At 40.9% G+C, this 16355-nt stretch overlaps 1 protein-coding gene across 3 annotated transcripts in view; it reads left to right on the top strand.

Annotated features, from left to right (window-relative positions):
- The window catches only part of LOC121277054 (E3 ubiquitin-protein ligase RNF38), a 232357-nt gene that overhangs the window by 153225 nt on the left and 62777 nt on the right, over positions 1 to 16355 (top strand). For all 3 annotated transcript variants that reach the window (XM_041185980.1, XM_041185983.1, XM_041185981.1), the window contains 3 exons: positions 966 to 1159; positions 2700 to 2913; positions 14938 to 15105. In XM_041185980.1, coding sequence (XP_041041914.1) covers positions 966 to 1159; positions 2700 to 2913; positions 14938 to 15105 — 576 coding nt within the window. The remainder of the gene's footprint in view (positions 1 to 965; positions 1160 to 2699; positions 2914 to 14937; positions 15106 to 16355) is intronic.

Here is a 16355-nt window from a genome sequence, read left to right as displayed (position 1 = left end):
AGAAGGAAGACATGTCAGAAGCACTGTTTTGGAAAGTGAGAAGACTTGTCAGAAGCACTGTTTTGGAAAGTGGCATCATCGGAACAGATGCGACGGAAGCAAAGGAACTGAGAGAATGGGATGGAGTCCTTACAGGAAGCTGGGTGTGAGGAATTGTAGTCGAGGTAGCTGTGGGAGTCGGTGGGCTTGTAATGAATATTGGTGGACAGCCTATCACCAGAAACTGAGACAAAGAGGTCAAGGAAGGGAAGGGAAGGGAAATGCCAGTGATGGACCATGTGAAAGTGATGGCAGGGTGGAAATTGGAAGCAAAATTAATAAATTTTTCCAGGTCCAGATGAGAGCATGAAGCGGCACCGAAACAGTCATCAGTGTACCAGAGAAAGAGTTGTGGGAGGGGGGCCTGAGTAGGACTGGAACAAGGAATGTTCCACATATCCCATAAAGAGACAGGCATAGCTGAGGCCCATGTGGGTACCCATAGCCACACCTTTTATTTGGAAGAAGAAACTGCTAACCAGTATTACTTTTGATTAGCATACTTAAGCTATGATCTGTTCACTAAACAATAACAGGAATGCTGAGCCAAATCATATCCTGCTTTAGCATTCTTCGTGCATTTGCTATTCCTATCAGTCGATTCAAACCTGTGAAAGAATTATTTTTGTTCCTTAATGTCCCCCAATCTTTTCAGTTGTAACACAGGTTTTCTTACCTGATAGAATTTTAAAAATTCTGATGAATTTTTGCAGTTAACTTTAGTGAGGCTGCCATGTTTCTGAAATTTTCAGATTTCCCAACTGCTAATGGTTCACCCCTCCTTTCCCATCTTCCCTTAAATATCAGGGCAAACCAACTCTGTATCAGAGCAGTGCCATATTCTGAAGATTAGAAAGGGATCTATATTGTATGTCTTTATGGGAAAGAATATTATTAATGAGTTATTTTTTCTTGTGACAATGCAGAGTGAAGAAAGCCCAAGTCCTAAGCGCCAACGCCTTTCTCATTCGTTTTTTGAATATACAGCGGCATCTCCTGCCCCATCGCCACCAATGCGACCATGGGAGATGACATCCAATAGGCGACCTCCCTCAGCTCGACCAAATCAACATCATTTCTCAGGGGAAAGATGCAATACACCTGCACGAAACAGAAGAAGGTAAATAGTTGCAAATCAGATGGCCGTTAAGGAGGTGTCAATGTTTTGTAATTTCATAAGTGTTTGTTTAAACTCTATTGGCTCCTGAAGTGAAAATTTTATTGTAGTGCACTTTATGGAATTACACCCGTTTGGAACGTTTCAAACTGAAGTTGCTGTTTGAGCCCTGTGGTGCCTTTTTTCTAAAAAAGGTATTACAATTGTTAGTCCAAAGGATACCAATGAAAAAGGTTGCTTCAATACATTTCACTAATTCTAATTGGTATTGTTCATCTTCAAAGATAAGTAGGATGTCAGTTCTATAAAGCAGAAGGAAGAAAAACTCTCTATACTCAAGGGATTTGAAGAAAACGTTTTCTAATATTAACAGGGTTCTTTGGAACCAGAATTGGAAGCAAATGCTATTCGATGTACACTACCTTTTTATAGCCTAAAATCCTACTAAGTGCTTTTCTTAGAGCACTGCTTAACTGGTTCAAAATGAATGGATTAACCACTTTGTCGCAGCTGATCATAAAGGAACCTAATGCTAAAACTCTGGCAAGCACATTAATAGAGGCAAAGAGGAATTTTATACACCTGATGTTTTGGATATTACAAGGAAGCAGAGGTTCAGCTATATTAGGTTTATGTGGAGGTGTACTTCAGAGAACAAGGATAAATTATGGCTTCTGTTAAAAGTCAATAAAAGTGTGGTGGGAAGGTGTTATTCTTTCATAATGCAGTGTGCATTTTTAGTTGAAGTTGTAAGTTTCACAATGTGGTTTGCTTCATGCAATGAACAATGCTAGTATTTTTTTCAATAGCTAAACATTCTTCACAGGGCAAATCATATGATGAAGCTGATGCTGGTTCAGCTAAAAATAAACACCTTGTTTTAGCAACATGATAAAAATAACATATTCCAGTGCACTTAGGGGATAAAAATGACTGTATTTGTTAATTGTAGTAGTAAAAGGAGTAGAGTAAAAAATAAAGTGGTGAAACATCGGTTTTGCTTACGTCAGCCTTTGCTGAAATGAGCAACAGCTGGAATCTCAGCCCTGATGCCGAGTATACAGCATGAGATCGACAGATTTTCAAATATTAAAGTGACCAAGGGATATAGGGATAGTGCAGGAAAATGGCATTGAGGTAGAAGATCAGCCGCAATCTAGATCAATGATGGAGCAGACTCTAGTGGCCGAATGGCCGACTCTTGCTCATATGTTCCTAGTAACTATTTATTGATTTTGTAAGACTAATTTTTTTGCAAATGTTTCTGAGATTTAAACATTGAATAAATATTCTGTTTATGATACTTTACCTGGCATTGGCTTTATTTACATTAGAAAGTTTGACAGTATGAATCAAATTACATTATCAAATTTGTAATTTTTAAATTTAAGATCATGCAATACACGATAAATCACTAGTTGAAACCTATATTGTAGCTTATCTGGGCCAAGCAATGAAGCTGTTGATCAAAAACAGATATTGTCCAACTCCCCTGCACTATAAATGTTTGTACTGTTAAGTGTTCTGATCTGCTTTTGTACAGTCCTCCTGTTAGGCGTCAACGTGGGAGACGAGAAAGACTGACTAGACATAGTTCTGTGAGCCAAGACGAAAACTACCACCATCATCCTTATGGACAACAGCCAGCTGCAGAGGAGCCCAGAGCATTTCACCCTCCGAATGTATCTCCTCGCATGCTCCACCCCGCCGCACACCCTCCACAGCAGAATGCTGTGGTGGTTGACATCCATGAGCAGGTAGGTAAATTGATTTGGATGCATTACTTGATTGTGTGTTTTGTTTCTTGGTTTAGGACGATAATGAGCTTTCACTTTGTACAAGCCTCTTAGTGAGTACCACCTGTGCCACAAATAAATCCTTATGTTTAATCCTTAGTATTAAGTGGTCAAGTAGAACATAACTGGAACTAATCTGCTGCTGAGCAATGTTTTTGAAAGGATGTTCCTATTGACAATGGCTACTACATAGATTGGGAAATCATAAATGGTCGTCATCATCAGACATGAAACTGCCTTGGCAGTTGTGACCTTGGCAAGTATTAAAGCACACTCTCCATTTGTATGTCCATTGTGTGTCTGTGTATATGAAATTAAGATCTGAAGGTGTGACCTTACAGTAGTGTCTGAAATGCATCTATGCAACTGGTGTAAGTATCCCTTACCCTCTAATTCCTTTTCATCTGAAGCCTATACACTGTTAGCAACCACATACACAATTAACCAGTGTGAAAGTTTGTGGAGATGTAATATGCACAATATGAAAGCTTGCAAATAAGAGAACATGGTTCACTAAGGAAGACATTGAGCAACTCGAGGAGTGCAGACAGACTAACAGGTTGGCAGACACATGTTGCATGAAACTTAAAGCGGAGATATGAGTTGATGCATTTTGAAAGGAAGAATAAGGAGAGAACATATCTATTAAATGAAATTTTGAAAGGCATAGTGGCTTAAAGGTTGAGACATATGCATATGCCAACCTCCACACACAACCTCATGCGTGCACGCACAAGCGCACACACACATAGTTCACTTATAAAAGGCAAGCCTCTGTTTCAAAAAAAAAGTTGGTTAAAGAACTTTGGCAACCCTATTAAGCATTGCGTGGTGTGGCTCAGGAGCACCATTCTGACATGGCAGTCTATGCATACGCTGCAGAGGAAGATAATGGCTGAGAAGGTACAAGACTTGCTAGCTTCTGTTTTCTCTGGACTTGCTTCTTGGCCAGCTGAGCATTCCGTTTCTGCTCACCTCTTCCAAAACCCTTCCAAACAGCCTCAGAAGTCTGGCCATCAAGCCACCATCTTCATGTCTCACTTGTAATTGTCCTTGTAGTGGAAGTATGGGCATCCAGGAGATGGTGACCCAGTGGCCAGTTCAGCATACTAAAGGTCTTTGGCTATTGGGCTGTCATCCATCTAATGAACATGGCTGAGCCAGTGCAAATGTCGTTGGTTTAACAATATGTATGTTGATGGAATTAACACGCTTCATGACCTCTAAGTTGGTGATCTTGTCCTGCCAAGAGATGCCGAAGATATGTTTCAGATAGCAAAGGTGGAAACTGTTCAGCCTTTTCTCCTGTCTAGCATACGTTATCCAGGTCTCACCACTGCAGAGAAGCGCACTGAGAATACAGGCTTGGTAGACTTGCAGTTTAGTGTTCTCTGTCAGGTTACTGTTGTTCCACACACTCTCACTCAGCTTGAACATAACAGCTGCAGCTTTTGCGATGCATCTGTAAATTTCTACATCAAGTGACAGATTGATGGTGAATATGGAGTCTAGATATGTGAAGCAATCAACAACTTCCAGCGTCACGCTTCCAATGCTGATTGATGATAGCAACATCCTGGACTATGACATTTGTCTTCCTTGTTGATGGTCATCCAGACTCTTTAAAGGCATGAGAGGGTCTGTCCATTTGCCACTGCATGCGTCCCTCAGAATGAAATGTTAGTGTGGCATCATCAGCGTGGAGCAACTTTCTAATGAAGACTTGGCACACAATCCTGTCTTGGATCTCAGGCGAGCAAGGCTGAACAGCTTCCCATCAGTTATGGTATGTAAGTAGACACCCTCTGTAGATAACCTGAAGACATATGTCAGCACAAAGAGAAGATTTTGCCAAAGAGTATAAATGCCAGAACACAACTCTGTTTGACCCCACCACTGATCTCAAAGAGTTCCAGAGTTGCTACATTGTAGCTGTTGCTGTCATGGAAAGAAGAGATCACATTGAACAGCTTCAGCAAGCAGCCAGTTTTCTCCAGCAGCTTAAGTAGACTATATCTGGTCATGTGGTCGAATGTCTTGATAGGATCAGTGAAGACAATATATGGTGGTCTCCTTTGTTCATGATAACTCTCTTGCAACTGCCGGACTGAGAAGATCTCATCAACGCTAGATCTTCTAGTTCTGAAACCCCACTGGGATTCAGGATAGATGTCTTTAGCCAAGATCTGCAATTAGACAAGGGTAACATGGGCAAATACTTTTCCCACGGTGCTCAGCAGGGCATTTCCTCGATAGTTGTTGCAGTTGCTGCAGTTGTCCGTGTTCATGTACAGGCTTACTATCTTTGCATCATGTATATCCTAGGGCACTGCCTCCTCCCTCCAGCAGAGACGGAGAAGATTGTGCAGATTCTGCAGCAGTGCTGGTTTCCTGTGCATGATGTGTTCAGGCGCTATAGCAGCAGCACCTGGAGCTTTGCCCATGTTAAGCTTTGCTAAACTCCTGCACTGTGGGTTCACTATCCACCTCTGCCGCAACTGGCAGGCTTTCAATGGTGTCTAAAGCTTCCTCAGTAACAGTGCTCTCCTTGGAACACAATTCAAAGTAGTGTTCCACCCATCTCTCCAGCTGTTTATTGCAATCAGCGATAACCTCCCCTGCCTTTATTTTCAGTGAAGCCATTTTCTTTGCTGATGGACCTGTTGCCTTTTTGATTCCTTCATACATGCCCCTGACATTCTGTGTCAAAGAATATCTGGGCATTCTGGCAAATTTGGAACCAGTAGTTATTGAGGCAGTCTGTTGCACTTTACTTTGAGCAGCTCATATTGCATTCAAAGTTTTCTTGCGCTGGTCCCTCTTGTAATTAATGAATGTGGACCACTTGGCTTCAGTGACTGGTTCCATTGCAGTGATGTTAGCATCGAACTAGTCAGCATTTTTCCACTCTTGCTTCCCATTTATTGAGAGTACAGTATTGTAGATGGTGTCTCGAAGTATGTTCCATTTCACTTCTGCACTCTGTGGGAATTCCAGAGAGTGCCTGTTCATTCAAGTTAGGGAACTGGTGCTTTTTATCTGGGTAAGAAGTATGGCTGACGTTAATATGTGGATGGCATTTCTGCTTTGAATGAAAACACTTCAAGGCTTGCATTCTCACCCTAGAGCACACTAGGGAGTGATCTGCATCACAGACAGCACCGTGGTTGCTGAATGCTGTTCAGAGAGTCATGTCTGGTGAAGATCAAATCCAACTTGTGCCAATGCCCTGATCTTGGATGTCTCCAGGTCATCTTGTGACATGGCTTGCTTTGAAAGAAGATGTTAATTACAAAATGCTCAAATAAGTCCGTTCTCATTTATCTTTCCCAGGCCATGGCTTCTGAAGCAGGAGGGTCATGCCTCATGATTCGTGCTCACTCTTGCATTGAAATCCTCCAGTAGGTAAAAGCGTTCTGACTTATGGATTCTGCTTATAGCAGTGTCAAGCTCCTCATGGAACTAGTCTTTCACCTCTGTAGTGGAGCTCAGCATTGGAGCATAGATACTCATGAGGTTAACAGGGCCCGTTTAAATTGAGAAGCAAATGGAGGAAACATGTTCTGAACCATTTGTTGGGGGGTGGGGGGTGTTCTATCATTGAAAACAGTGAGTTTCTTACAATGAAGCCTATACCTTGCTCACACATTTCATCTGAATTCTTTCCCTGCCAGGTGAATGTATAATGTTTTCCATTCAGTGATCCACCCTCAACGAACCTGGTCTCATGTATGGATGCTATGTTGACGTTCAGCCTAAAAACTCCATGTTAATCGCAGTAGTCTTGCATGCATTATTGACCAACTACAAGTCATCTGTCAGCGCATGGTCCTGACATTTCAGCTTGCCACTCCCAGAGTTGGCATCTTCTTTCTTGCTTATTTTGTTTGTTTCCCTGATGCAGTGAATTTTGTCCATTTGTTGAGCAGAGACTCTAAGCTCCATGCACCCACTGAAGCAGATGGACCATGGAGGTTCAGCACCTTACTAGTTGGAGGCTGCCTGACTTGGGAGGGCAGTGGCTGACCCAGTGGGTCAAGATGTTCCCCCTCACCATCGGAGGCAACCTATAGCACCGTTCTCTATGCCAATAGTTGGGCTTATCAGTCATAGCTTGTCTCCGGTGCTGTGCAGCAAAACTGGAGTGTCCTCTTCAGGGTGCAAGCCTATACAAAATTTATGGGGATGCTGGGCTGCTGATCGAGTCCAAAGGAATGCAGTATTACATTTGGCACCTGCTTGGTTGCAGGATATGTTGGAAAGATGACATATTTAGATATCAATCCACCTTTGGTCTCCAATCCAGATTTTTTGTCAGGGTTTATTCCCTGAGCCTTCAACTCTCCAAGGGTATCCACAAATCAATGGAGCTATTCACCCATAGCTGGGAGTTCATGAGTGCTAGGGCATGTCCTCATACCAATGGGCCTGTGCAGTGCATGTCTGGGGGCCAAACCTCATCTGAATTCCTCTGAAACTTTAGCCTGGGGCTGCGAGGGACCCAGTTTCGGTGTGTCACCATGAGGAGGCACAGCTGAGGACTTGCTGTTGGAGAAGCTGTGTCCTGACGGGGAGGGATTTGCATATTTGGCTCTCTGTTTCACATTGCTGCTAGCAAGCAGTGTGGGCTGATAATGAGAAGCAACCTTGCACACAAAAGCACAAAGCATGCTAAATCTTTTTACCCACACATTAGACGCATCGCATCGACCATTGGACTCCACTGGCTAGTGAGTTGATAACTGGAGGGCACAAATTTAACATCACCCCCAAAGCAAGAGATTAGCAGTGTTTCTTTTTCACGTAGAGGTTTGTTAGGACATGGAATGCCCTGCTAGAAACATTTGTGAAAGTAGAAGCTATGTAATTTTTAACAGAAGTAAATAACTATTTAAATGAAAAAAAGGTGTTTATGTGTAAGACAGAGCTAGTAGTGGTACAATGGGTGGAGTGGCCTCAAATGATCTAATCATTCTTTTGAAAAAGGCTTTCTTCATTAATCTGTGAATTAATGACTCATAAATTATGCAATCTTCCTCACAACAGGATAAAAATGGTGATGCAGTGTTACTTTTCATGTACCCTCTATTTACTCAGTGTCTTTTTGGAGCAAATGATTAGAATATAATATGTACGTTTATCAATTTAATCAATCTAATCAAATAGCAGACTAAATGTGAAAATGATAGGAAATGTGTCTGTTTACAATTTTTAGGGTTTTCTTGAGAGGTAATTCAGCATTTATTTTAGAAAAAACAAGATAAGAACCCCTTTATCTTCTCCCCAAGGCATATAGCAAATGTGATCAACAGGATGGAGACTACCACACATTTCAACTATTATTACTTTGCATCAGCTGGCAAAGATTACGTTAGCCCTATAATGCTTCTCCAATCTAGTTCCCCTTTCCCTCCTGCCTCTCCTAGGGGAAATGTTTGGTCTCTGCTTAGCACCACCTCCTGTGCTGTTGAAATCACGAATTCAATAATGTAGCAGATTCAGCAAACTGTCAGCTTGCAATTTCTAATGAAATACTGACTTATGTACACAATATACAATTGTTTGGGATGACTTAATAGGCCAGATGCTCATTGGGGATATAAGAGTCTTGGAATTTTCTTGGAATCTTTATTTTTTTCCTCTTGTTCAATTTCTTTTGGTTAATTTTGTTCCCGTCAAGACAAAGAATTTTAATACTGGGAAATGAAGCTTCTACTATTGTCTCACAGTAAGGATCAAGTAATTCCTGATCAGGAAAAGCACAGGCTTAGGGCGAGAGGTCTTGAACTCTGCCACAACAGTTTTTTTCAACTTCAACATCAGGAAGCAGCTTCTACCCCCTCGGATCTGTTCCCACTATGGACTGGCCATGTAGCCTTATAGTCAATGATCAGGTAGAATTTCTCATCTCAAGCTGGATGCAGTTGTTATACCAGTGTCAAATTTAATATCGGAGGGGATGGTTAGCTTGATCTTTATGAATCTGGACAATGCAGGGAGTTTCTTAATTAGGTTATCCACCAACCCTGAGAAATAAATCAGACTTACTGCATTGATTTTAACCAGTCATGTAAAACTTCCTGATGTAACAACTTGAATAAAATTATCTGGATAACTGGAATGTAAAGTCTGAGTGAGTTTTATTTTTGGCGATAAACCTCTTTCACTTGGCTTTGCAACTCTTCAAAGTGAAGGTTTTAAAAATATTAGGACTATTTCAACTACAGTTCTCAGGAGGGCCAAATTGACTCATGATTTTGGGAGGAGGTGAAAGCAAAGGGGTTTATTTCCACATGGTTGAAATCAGAATGAAAGCCTCTTCTGGAGTCTGGTTGTCTTTGAAGGTTGTGATGCAGTCTGGCTGCTGAGCTGGGATGGTAGCAGTTCTTAAAAAAAAACCATGGAATAAACCAAAAACCTTTGCTTCTTTAAGCCTTACTTGCAAAGACATCTCTTTGGGAAACTAAGTTTGGAAGTCAAAGTAAAGCTGCTGCTTATCTTGTTTACGGCATTAAATATGTCCATAACGCACTACTTCATCAGCTCTTTATTATTGCAAATAAATCTGTAGTGTTTACACTGCTGAGAGTGTTCAGTTTCCTTGTAAATTAAAGACAGGAGGAAAATCTCTCTGGCCATTTTTTTCAACTTGAGCTTTGCACTGGGAATGCTCCATACTTGGGCTGCATCTAAAAAGCCACCGGACAGGCTGTATAAAGAAAGGTTTTTCAGTGGCTTTCAAAAAGTCTGGCCCGGAAGTGCTGGTGGAAAATTTCTTCAGTTCTTCTATGTTATTTTAGTGATGGACCGCACAGAGAAAAGGAGTTGGAATAATAGGAATGCTGGGTTAAGGATGCTTCCACTGAGTCTGAAATGAAATCTTTCCTAAGCACTCTGAAAATATTGGGTCTGAGACTTAGAGTAATGGGAGTAATTTTAACCAACTTGCCAAGCATGAACACAGCCTGTGACGGTTTAAACTCGAGTGGATGTAACGATCATTCCAATACTGCTTTGTTACTGTCCAATGCCATTTGAAATTTGTGGACATTCCGAGAAAGGTGAGGCTCTCGTTTCAGGCAGGTGGAATATATTAAATATTTGGGTCTGATGACATCATTCTAAACCTGATACAATTTTAACCAGCAATCGCAGCAATGATATCCAGTGCTGAGCTTACCAGCAAAACCTAGCAGAAGGTTGGATTGGCTCCTGTAATGTTCCAGGTAGGTTCAATCTTTTCATCTTTTTTAAGGCTTTGTTTGTGCCAGAAGGCATAGGGAGTGTCTTCTGACCTTCCTTCCAATCACTTAACTTTTGTCAGGGACTGTTCCCTTAAGCCCCCTGTGCAGATACTACCACTGGCCACCTCGCCATTGCGTTGCACTCGGGCACAATTCAGCCTTCAAACATGCTAATTAGGCCCAAGTTAAGATCACTGGTAATGAACATTTATTTCCCCAAGTCAAAAACAGTAGATAAAATGAATGCATGTAACTGTCTCCTGTTCCACCTTCAAAACATACGGTTCCTCCATCTTCCTCCTCAGCAGAAGAGATGGAATGTTTAAATTGCCATCTGGGAAAATGTCAATATCATCACACTAGCAATATTCATATTAGCTTATACTTAGCTATCATGGGTCCTAGAAGTTGAAGTAGCCAGCCTTCACAAAACCTGCCATATTCTGTGGGTGGCAGATCAAAAAGTGTCTAAGTTAGCTCACTGGTTCATGACTTGCTCCTGGTCTTGTAGACACGTGTTGGTGGAACGATTTTTATTTAAAAGATCCTCTTGAATTCGGAACTTGTCTGCAAAAGAACCTTGTTACTGAGCTAAAAATGGAGGCATTATGGAAAGCAGTGGCAAAACTGTACCGTTTAGTTGTACACATTAGGAAATCACGTGCATGCTGCTCTCCATTTTTCATTCATTAAGTCAAAAACAGCTTTAGAAATTGTCAATTCCTGTGTCTTCCTGTGCCTGAAGAAGGGTTTCGATGATGAATAGATTATGACTCAAGCTGGAAGATATTGTATGAGCTTTGGAGGACCCAGAGCCTTTTAGACATGTGAAATACTGCCGAGCTGCTGTTTTCCTGAAAACACATTCTGTCTAAACATAATACCTTTTCTGACCTAGAGATGGATATAATTGTCTTGGAAACACTGGAGCCCAAAATCTGTGGATACTGTGGCAGTTAAGCATGGACATTGTTGTCTGTAGAATACCCAGTGAATCCAATAATCATATCTGCCTAAAATAAAAATAAAATACTGCAGATGCTGGAAATCGGAAATAAAAACAGGAGGTGCTGGAAATAGTCACGCCTGGCAGCATCTGTGGAGAGAGAAACAGAGTTAATATTTTGAGTCAAATATAGCCCTTCAGAATTTCTGGAGAAGCCATATTCAACTTGAAACATTAACTCCATTTCTCTCTCCATTGATACTGTCAGACCTGCTGAGTATTCTGTTTTTAAATCATATCTACCCATCATGTTATATGAAGCAGACTTCACACATTTGTAACTGATGCTTTGTAGAAAGACAGCACAGTTGGATGTCTCAAGTCTTGATCTTGGAGCTAAATCGATAATATTTGGTATGCATCATGAAAGCAAAAGCTGACATAGATGGCAGGCTCAAGATGAGTCAACCAGGATCAATCCAACCTTGGTGGGACAGAACGAAGTGTGAAAAATAACGCATATACAAAAACCAATAGCTTTCAAAATTTGGCATGTTCATTCAACATATAGAACATTTGAGAAATGTTATAAAACCCAAACTTATCTCTTGGAGAGCACAGAAGTCGGAAACTTCAACCAATGATGGGCCTCAGAGCTATTGCGCATGCGCGGACCGGGAGCAGGCTGCAAATGTGCAGATCATCATTTTTTACATTTTTTTTTAGACCCAGTGCACTTGTACATAAGGAAACGGTGTAAAAACATGGGTCAGGTGACCGGGAGCAGCGAGCCGTGGAGAAGGCAAATGTCCCGGGCAGGGCACAGGGAGAGGTCACAAAGGAAGAGCGGACAGAGAGAGACCCCAAAAGAAGAGTACTAGAGAGGAGACAGGGACATTAGGAGGCCCCAGTTCAGTTTAAAAGAGAGAAGCAGGGAAATAAAGGCTCTAAATAAGAAAAGGGCTGCGGGTAGCAGACTTGAAGTGAAGAAGGCACAAGGGAAGCCCTGGTAATTGAAGATGGCTCAGGAGAAGCCCTGAAGATCCAAGAAGGCAGCCTAAGGTTGATGACTCTGTGCTGCAGGCCACTGGGGCAAAAGTACCCCTTTGGAGCAGTAGTGTTCTGCTCGGCATGGCCAAAAATCTGAAATTTTGCTTGTGAGTTGGTGCTTGAGTGTATACTCAGGAATACAGGAGAATGGAATGTCGGGAGACAAGATTGAAACCCTGCGAGGTGGACCATCATAACACCATCATCCTAGTTGGAGCAACCTATAGAAAGAATTCCCAGGTTAAATCTTCAAATGTGAAGACTGGAATCCCTCGTGAGAGAGAGTTTCAGTGCAATTGGTTTGACTCAGTGTTTGCTGATGTCTGGATTGGTTGTTGAGAAATCCACGTACTCTGTCTTGGTTGCATCTGCCATTTATGGTGTAGTGTGGTGTATTTGACCACAGTTGCCTTCTTAATTCACACGTACCTCATACTTAGCTGAATGTTAGAGTATAAGATAGATATTGTAAATTGTTTTATCTTTCTGACCTTATATAGTAAAGTTTATTTTTGTTTGTTCAAAACCCATGGAATCTTGTGGCTTTATTCACTGACCAAGAGCCTCGAATCTCAAACTTTGTCTACTTTAAAGAAAATGTTATTGGCCCTTAATCGGATCCTACCAACAATTTTGGGGTCTGGCCAAGGATCATAACAGAAACTACTGGACACTACTGCAACCACTTCAACAGAACAAGATTTAAATATTTTTCAACGTTAAAAAAACACATTTATTCTGTGTGTAGTTAATTGTCTGCTACTGGCAATTGTAGAAAAAGGACCAGGATACGGCTGAGATTGAAGTCTCAACAGAGTGGGGAAATAATCTGCACAATAGCACACAGGCGTGGACAGTGTTCCAGGTAATTTCTCCCCCACCTCTTTCCCCTCTCCAAAGTGAATGATGGCAAATCTTAATTGCAGAGGTTGAACTAATGAGGAAGAATGTCATTATAGTTGAAGAGTAATGTGCCATTAAATCCATCCTAGTCTGATTAATTTTGTAAACCCATTCCCCTTATTATCGTCAGGCTATAAAAGCAATTACCTTGGCACTTATCATTTTATGGCAAGTTGAATTAAACAGTTATTGAAAAGATGAGTAAAACTTCAGTTAAAAAATCTCGATGGATAATGGGGTGAGTATATGAAAGACAGAGTCGGAAAACTATTTTTACTGCAGTGATCTGCATTTAGACTTGAATGCAAACTAATTGGTTCTTTCTTACAAACATAACAGAAATGAAGTGTGTCTGGGCTGTCTTTATCTTAGTAGGTGTGAGACCACAGAGCTAACATGCCTCAAGTCCAGCACAATCTGATGTAAGTTGGAGCTTTCGGACCTCTCCAAACTCTGTCCAGGGCAGCTGATGAGCCCTTTTGTTGCCAGCTTCAATTGAAGAACTGGTAAAGAGCTAGAACATCATTATCAGCGCAGTCCAGGCCACTTGAATTTTTTGGTGATACTCTGGTATTTTTGCATAAGCTTATGTATAAGCTGAGTGTTAGCAGGCTCTTTGGTCATGGTGACTACTGCGATTAAACCTAATTTTGTCTTCTCTCTGCTCTTCAGTCATCATTGCTGGACTTCAATCAGGAATTAGAACTTTTCATAATTCAGGAGTTGAGATATCTTTGTTTTTTCCAACAAGGAAAGTGTTAGAAGCACAATCCATAATAATTTCTCAAAGGGAAGTGGATAAATGCTTTATTTTAATTGTATGCAGGGGAACGTGAGACTAAGTGGATAACTGTTTTCTCGATCCATCACATGTGATCAACCAAATGAGCTCCTACACTGTAAAATTCAATAGTTCGGAAAGGCTTTGTGATGCTTCTCCTTGTATAAAATGCTGTGTCTCTTATAAAATGTTATTTCCTTCCTCACTTGGTATATACCATGAGGTAAAAAGTGGCAGCTGAAGACGGTTAGTTTCCTTGTAATTTCCAGTTCATGAAGCCGTATCCAAGTTTGATCTAGATCCCTCTCCTCACATCACTTCTCTCTCACCAGACAGCTGGTAAAATTTTTCCAAATGGCTTCTTGGTGACAATCATGTTAAATAAAATAGAAGGGTTTGATTGATTTTTCTCCTGGTTACTCATTCGTCAGATACTTTTTGATTTATTAACCTTTAACAGAGATGAGAATTTTTTTTCTCTTGAGTGTTGTGCAACTTTGGAACACTGCCTCAGAAGGCAGTGGAGACGGGGTCATTGAATATTTTTAAGGCAGAAGTAGAAAGATTCTTGTTAGGCAAGGGAATCAAAGGTTTTCGGGGGTAGATGGGAAGGTGAAATTTGAAACACGATAAGATCAGCTATGAATTTATTGAATGGCAGAGCAGGCTCGAGGGGCCGAATGTCCTACTCCCGTTCCTATTTCTTAGGCTTTTAAGTAACTGAATAACCAATTATTATTTGAGCCAATCTTGATAATTTTGCAAGCCCTTGGATGTGCATGATGCTTTGTCCATGTAACTCCCTGTGGTGAGACACCTCTGAGGCCATACTTTCAAAGTATAATGCTTTTGAAAAATGTGGTAAGCACACTTGTTAGAAACAAGGCCTTTAAATATAGATTTTATGTATTTCAGTAAGGTTCATCTTTTAAGTATCATCTTTTAGACCATAATTAATGGAGGAAACTTTTTAATGTTCGAGCTAAGAGTATTGAATTATAATAGATTTTTTTTTTCAGTGGCTGAATAATAACTATTTCTGTATTTGTGTTTTTGTGCAGATTCATCAGGGCACGGTGCCGGTCTCGTATACTGTTACTACTGTAGCACCACATGGGATCCCACTTTGCACAGGACAACACATCCCAGCATGTAACACACAACAAGTTCCAGGGTGCTCAGTCGTATTTAGTGGGCAGCATTATCCTGTGTGCAGTGTACCACCTCCGGTCAGTATTACGATTGTCACTTCCACCGTTAACAGAGGGATAGAATAAGTTGGTTGTGTACATTTTCATGCATATTCTTAATCATTGATTCAAAATGCAAGTTCTAATAATTTGAATGAAGGGCAATGCTTTGAACTGTTAACATATTACAGAAACCTGTTTGGTGCTCTGTGCCAATTATTCTGTAGGTTAGAACTTCTTATGCAATCTAGACCTAAATTGTATTAAGTTGATAAGTTTGAGAGAGAGAACGTTTCCGCCCATAACACGTTAATTTCCAACAGTAATAGGGTAGTCAGTGACCAGAGATAATTCAGGGAATTGTTCTGGCTGGCTGGTGTCCCCTGACATGTCCGTAGTCTCCCATAAGAATTAGCGACAGACTACATCCAACCATATTTTGGCAGGGTTTGAGTTGAAGATTAATGATGTGAAAGCAACATCTGATGTGTTTCGTCTCACGAACATCTTGTCGATATTGAGTGACAGGAGTGACTTCTGTTCTCTGAGTTCAGCATTTCCAAAGCAGCAGACCACACAAAATTTAATGGGGAGTAGAGTAATGAATTGTGCTGGGCAAGGCAAGGATTCTTAAAAAGTTAAAGTTGTTACATTTTTTTTCTCTCCTGGCAGCCACCACACGGTATGGGCTCTGCAACAAATTTCTCTCCGCAGCCTTGACACAGGTGACCCAGCAGCAGTACAGATGCTGCTAACTATATCAGCTATCAAGTGGTGCTCACTGGGACAGACTGGCACAAAGCTGGCAGAGTTTCCTGCAGATTTTGAGAAATAATATTGATATACTTAGAGACCTGTGTGATTGGTTTTGGAACCTGTTTTATCATAACACATTTTCTATTTTTAAAATGTGTCAAAATCCCTGTAAAAAGATCTAATATAGATCAGCATTCATGTTTTTAAAGGTTCCAGCTCATAACTTAGGGGATGAGGGTGATAATTCACAGTGGTCCAATGATCTGGTGGCATGCAGCATGTGCAAGGCTCTAAGTTCTTAGAATCAAGATTATTGAGGGCTAAAAAATATAAATTATGATTTCCACAGCATTTGCTTTTACTTGGGTTGGATAGGTGATTGCCCAGATATATTTACTGTCAAAGAGCTTGATTGGTTTTGTTATTCGTATAAATTGAGCTGTAGTCACTATTTGTCTATACAATTACCAACATTCAGTTTGTGTTGTCTCCTGGCAACTGGGTTGGCCTGTTCAATGTTCTGCCTTCTAGCG

This window comes from Carcharodon carcharias, chromosome 4, assembly GCF_017639515.1.
Source record: "Carcharodon carcharias isolate sCarCar2 chromosome 4, sCarCar2.pri, whole genome shotgun sequence".
Lineage (NCBI taxonomy): Eukaryota > Metazoa > Chordata > Chondrichthyes > Lamniformes > Lamnidae > Carcharodon > Carcharodon carcharias.
The sequence above is the reverse complement of the archived record's forward strand: the minus strand, read 5'-3'. Positions and strand labels throughout refer to the sequence as shown.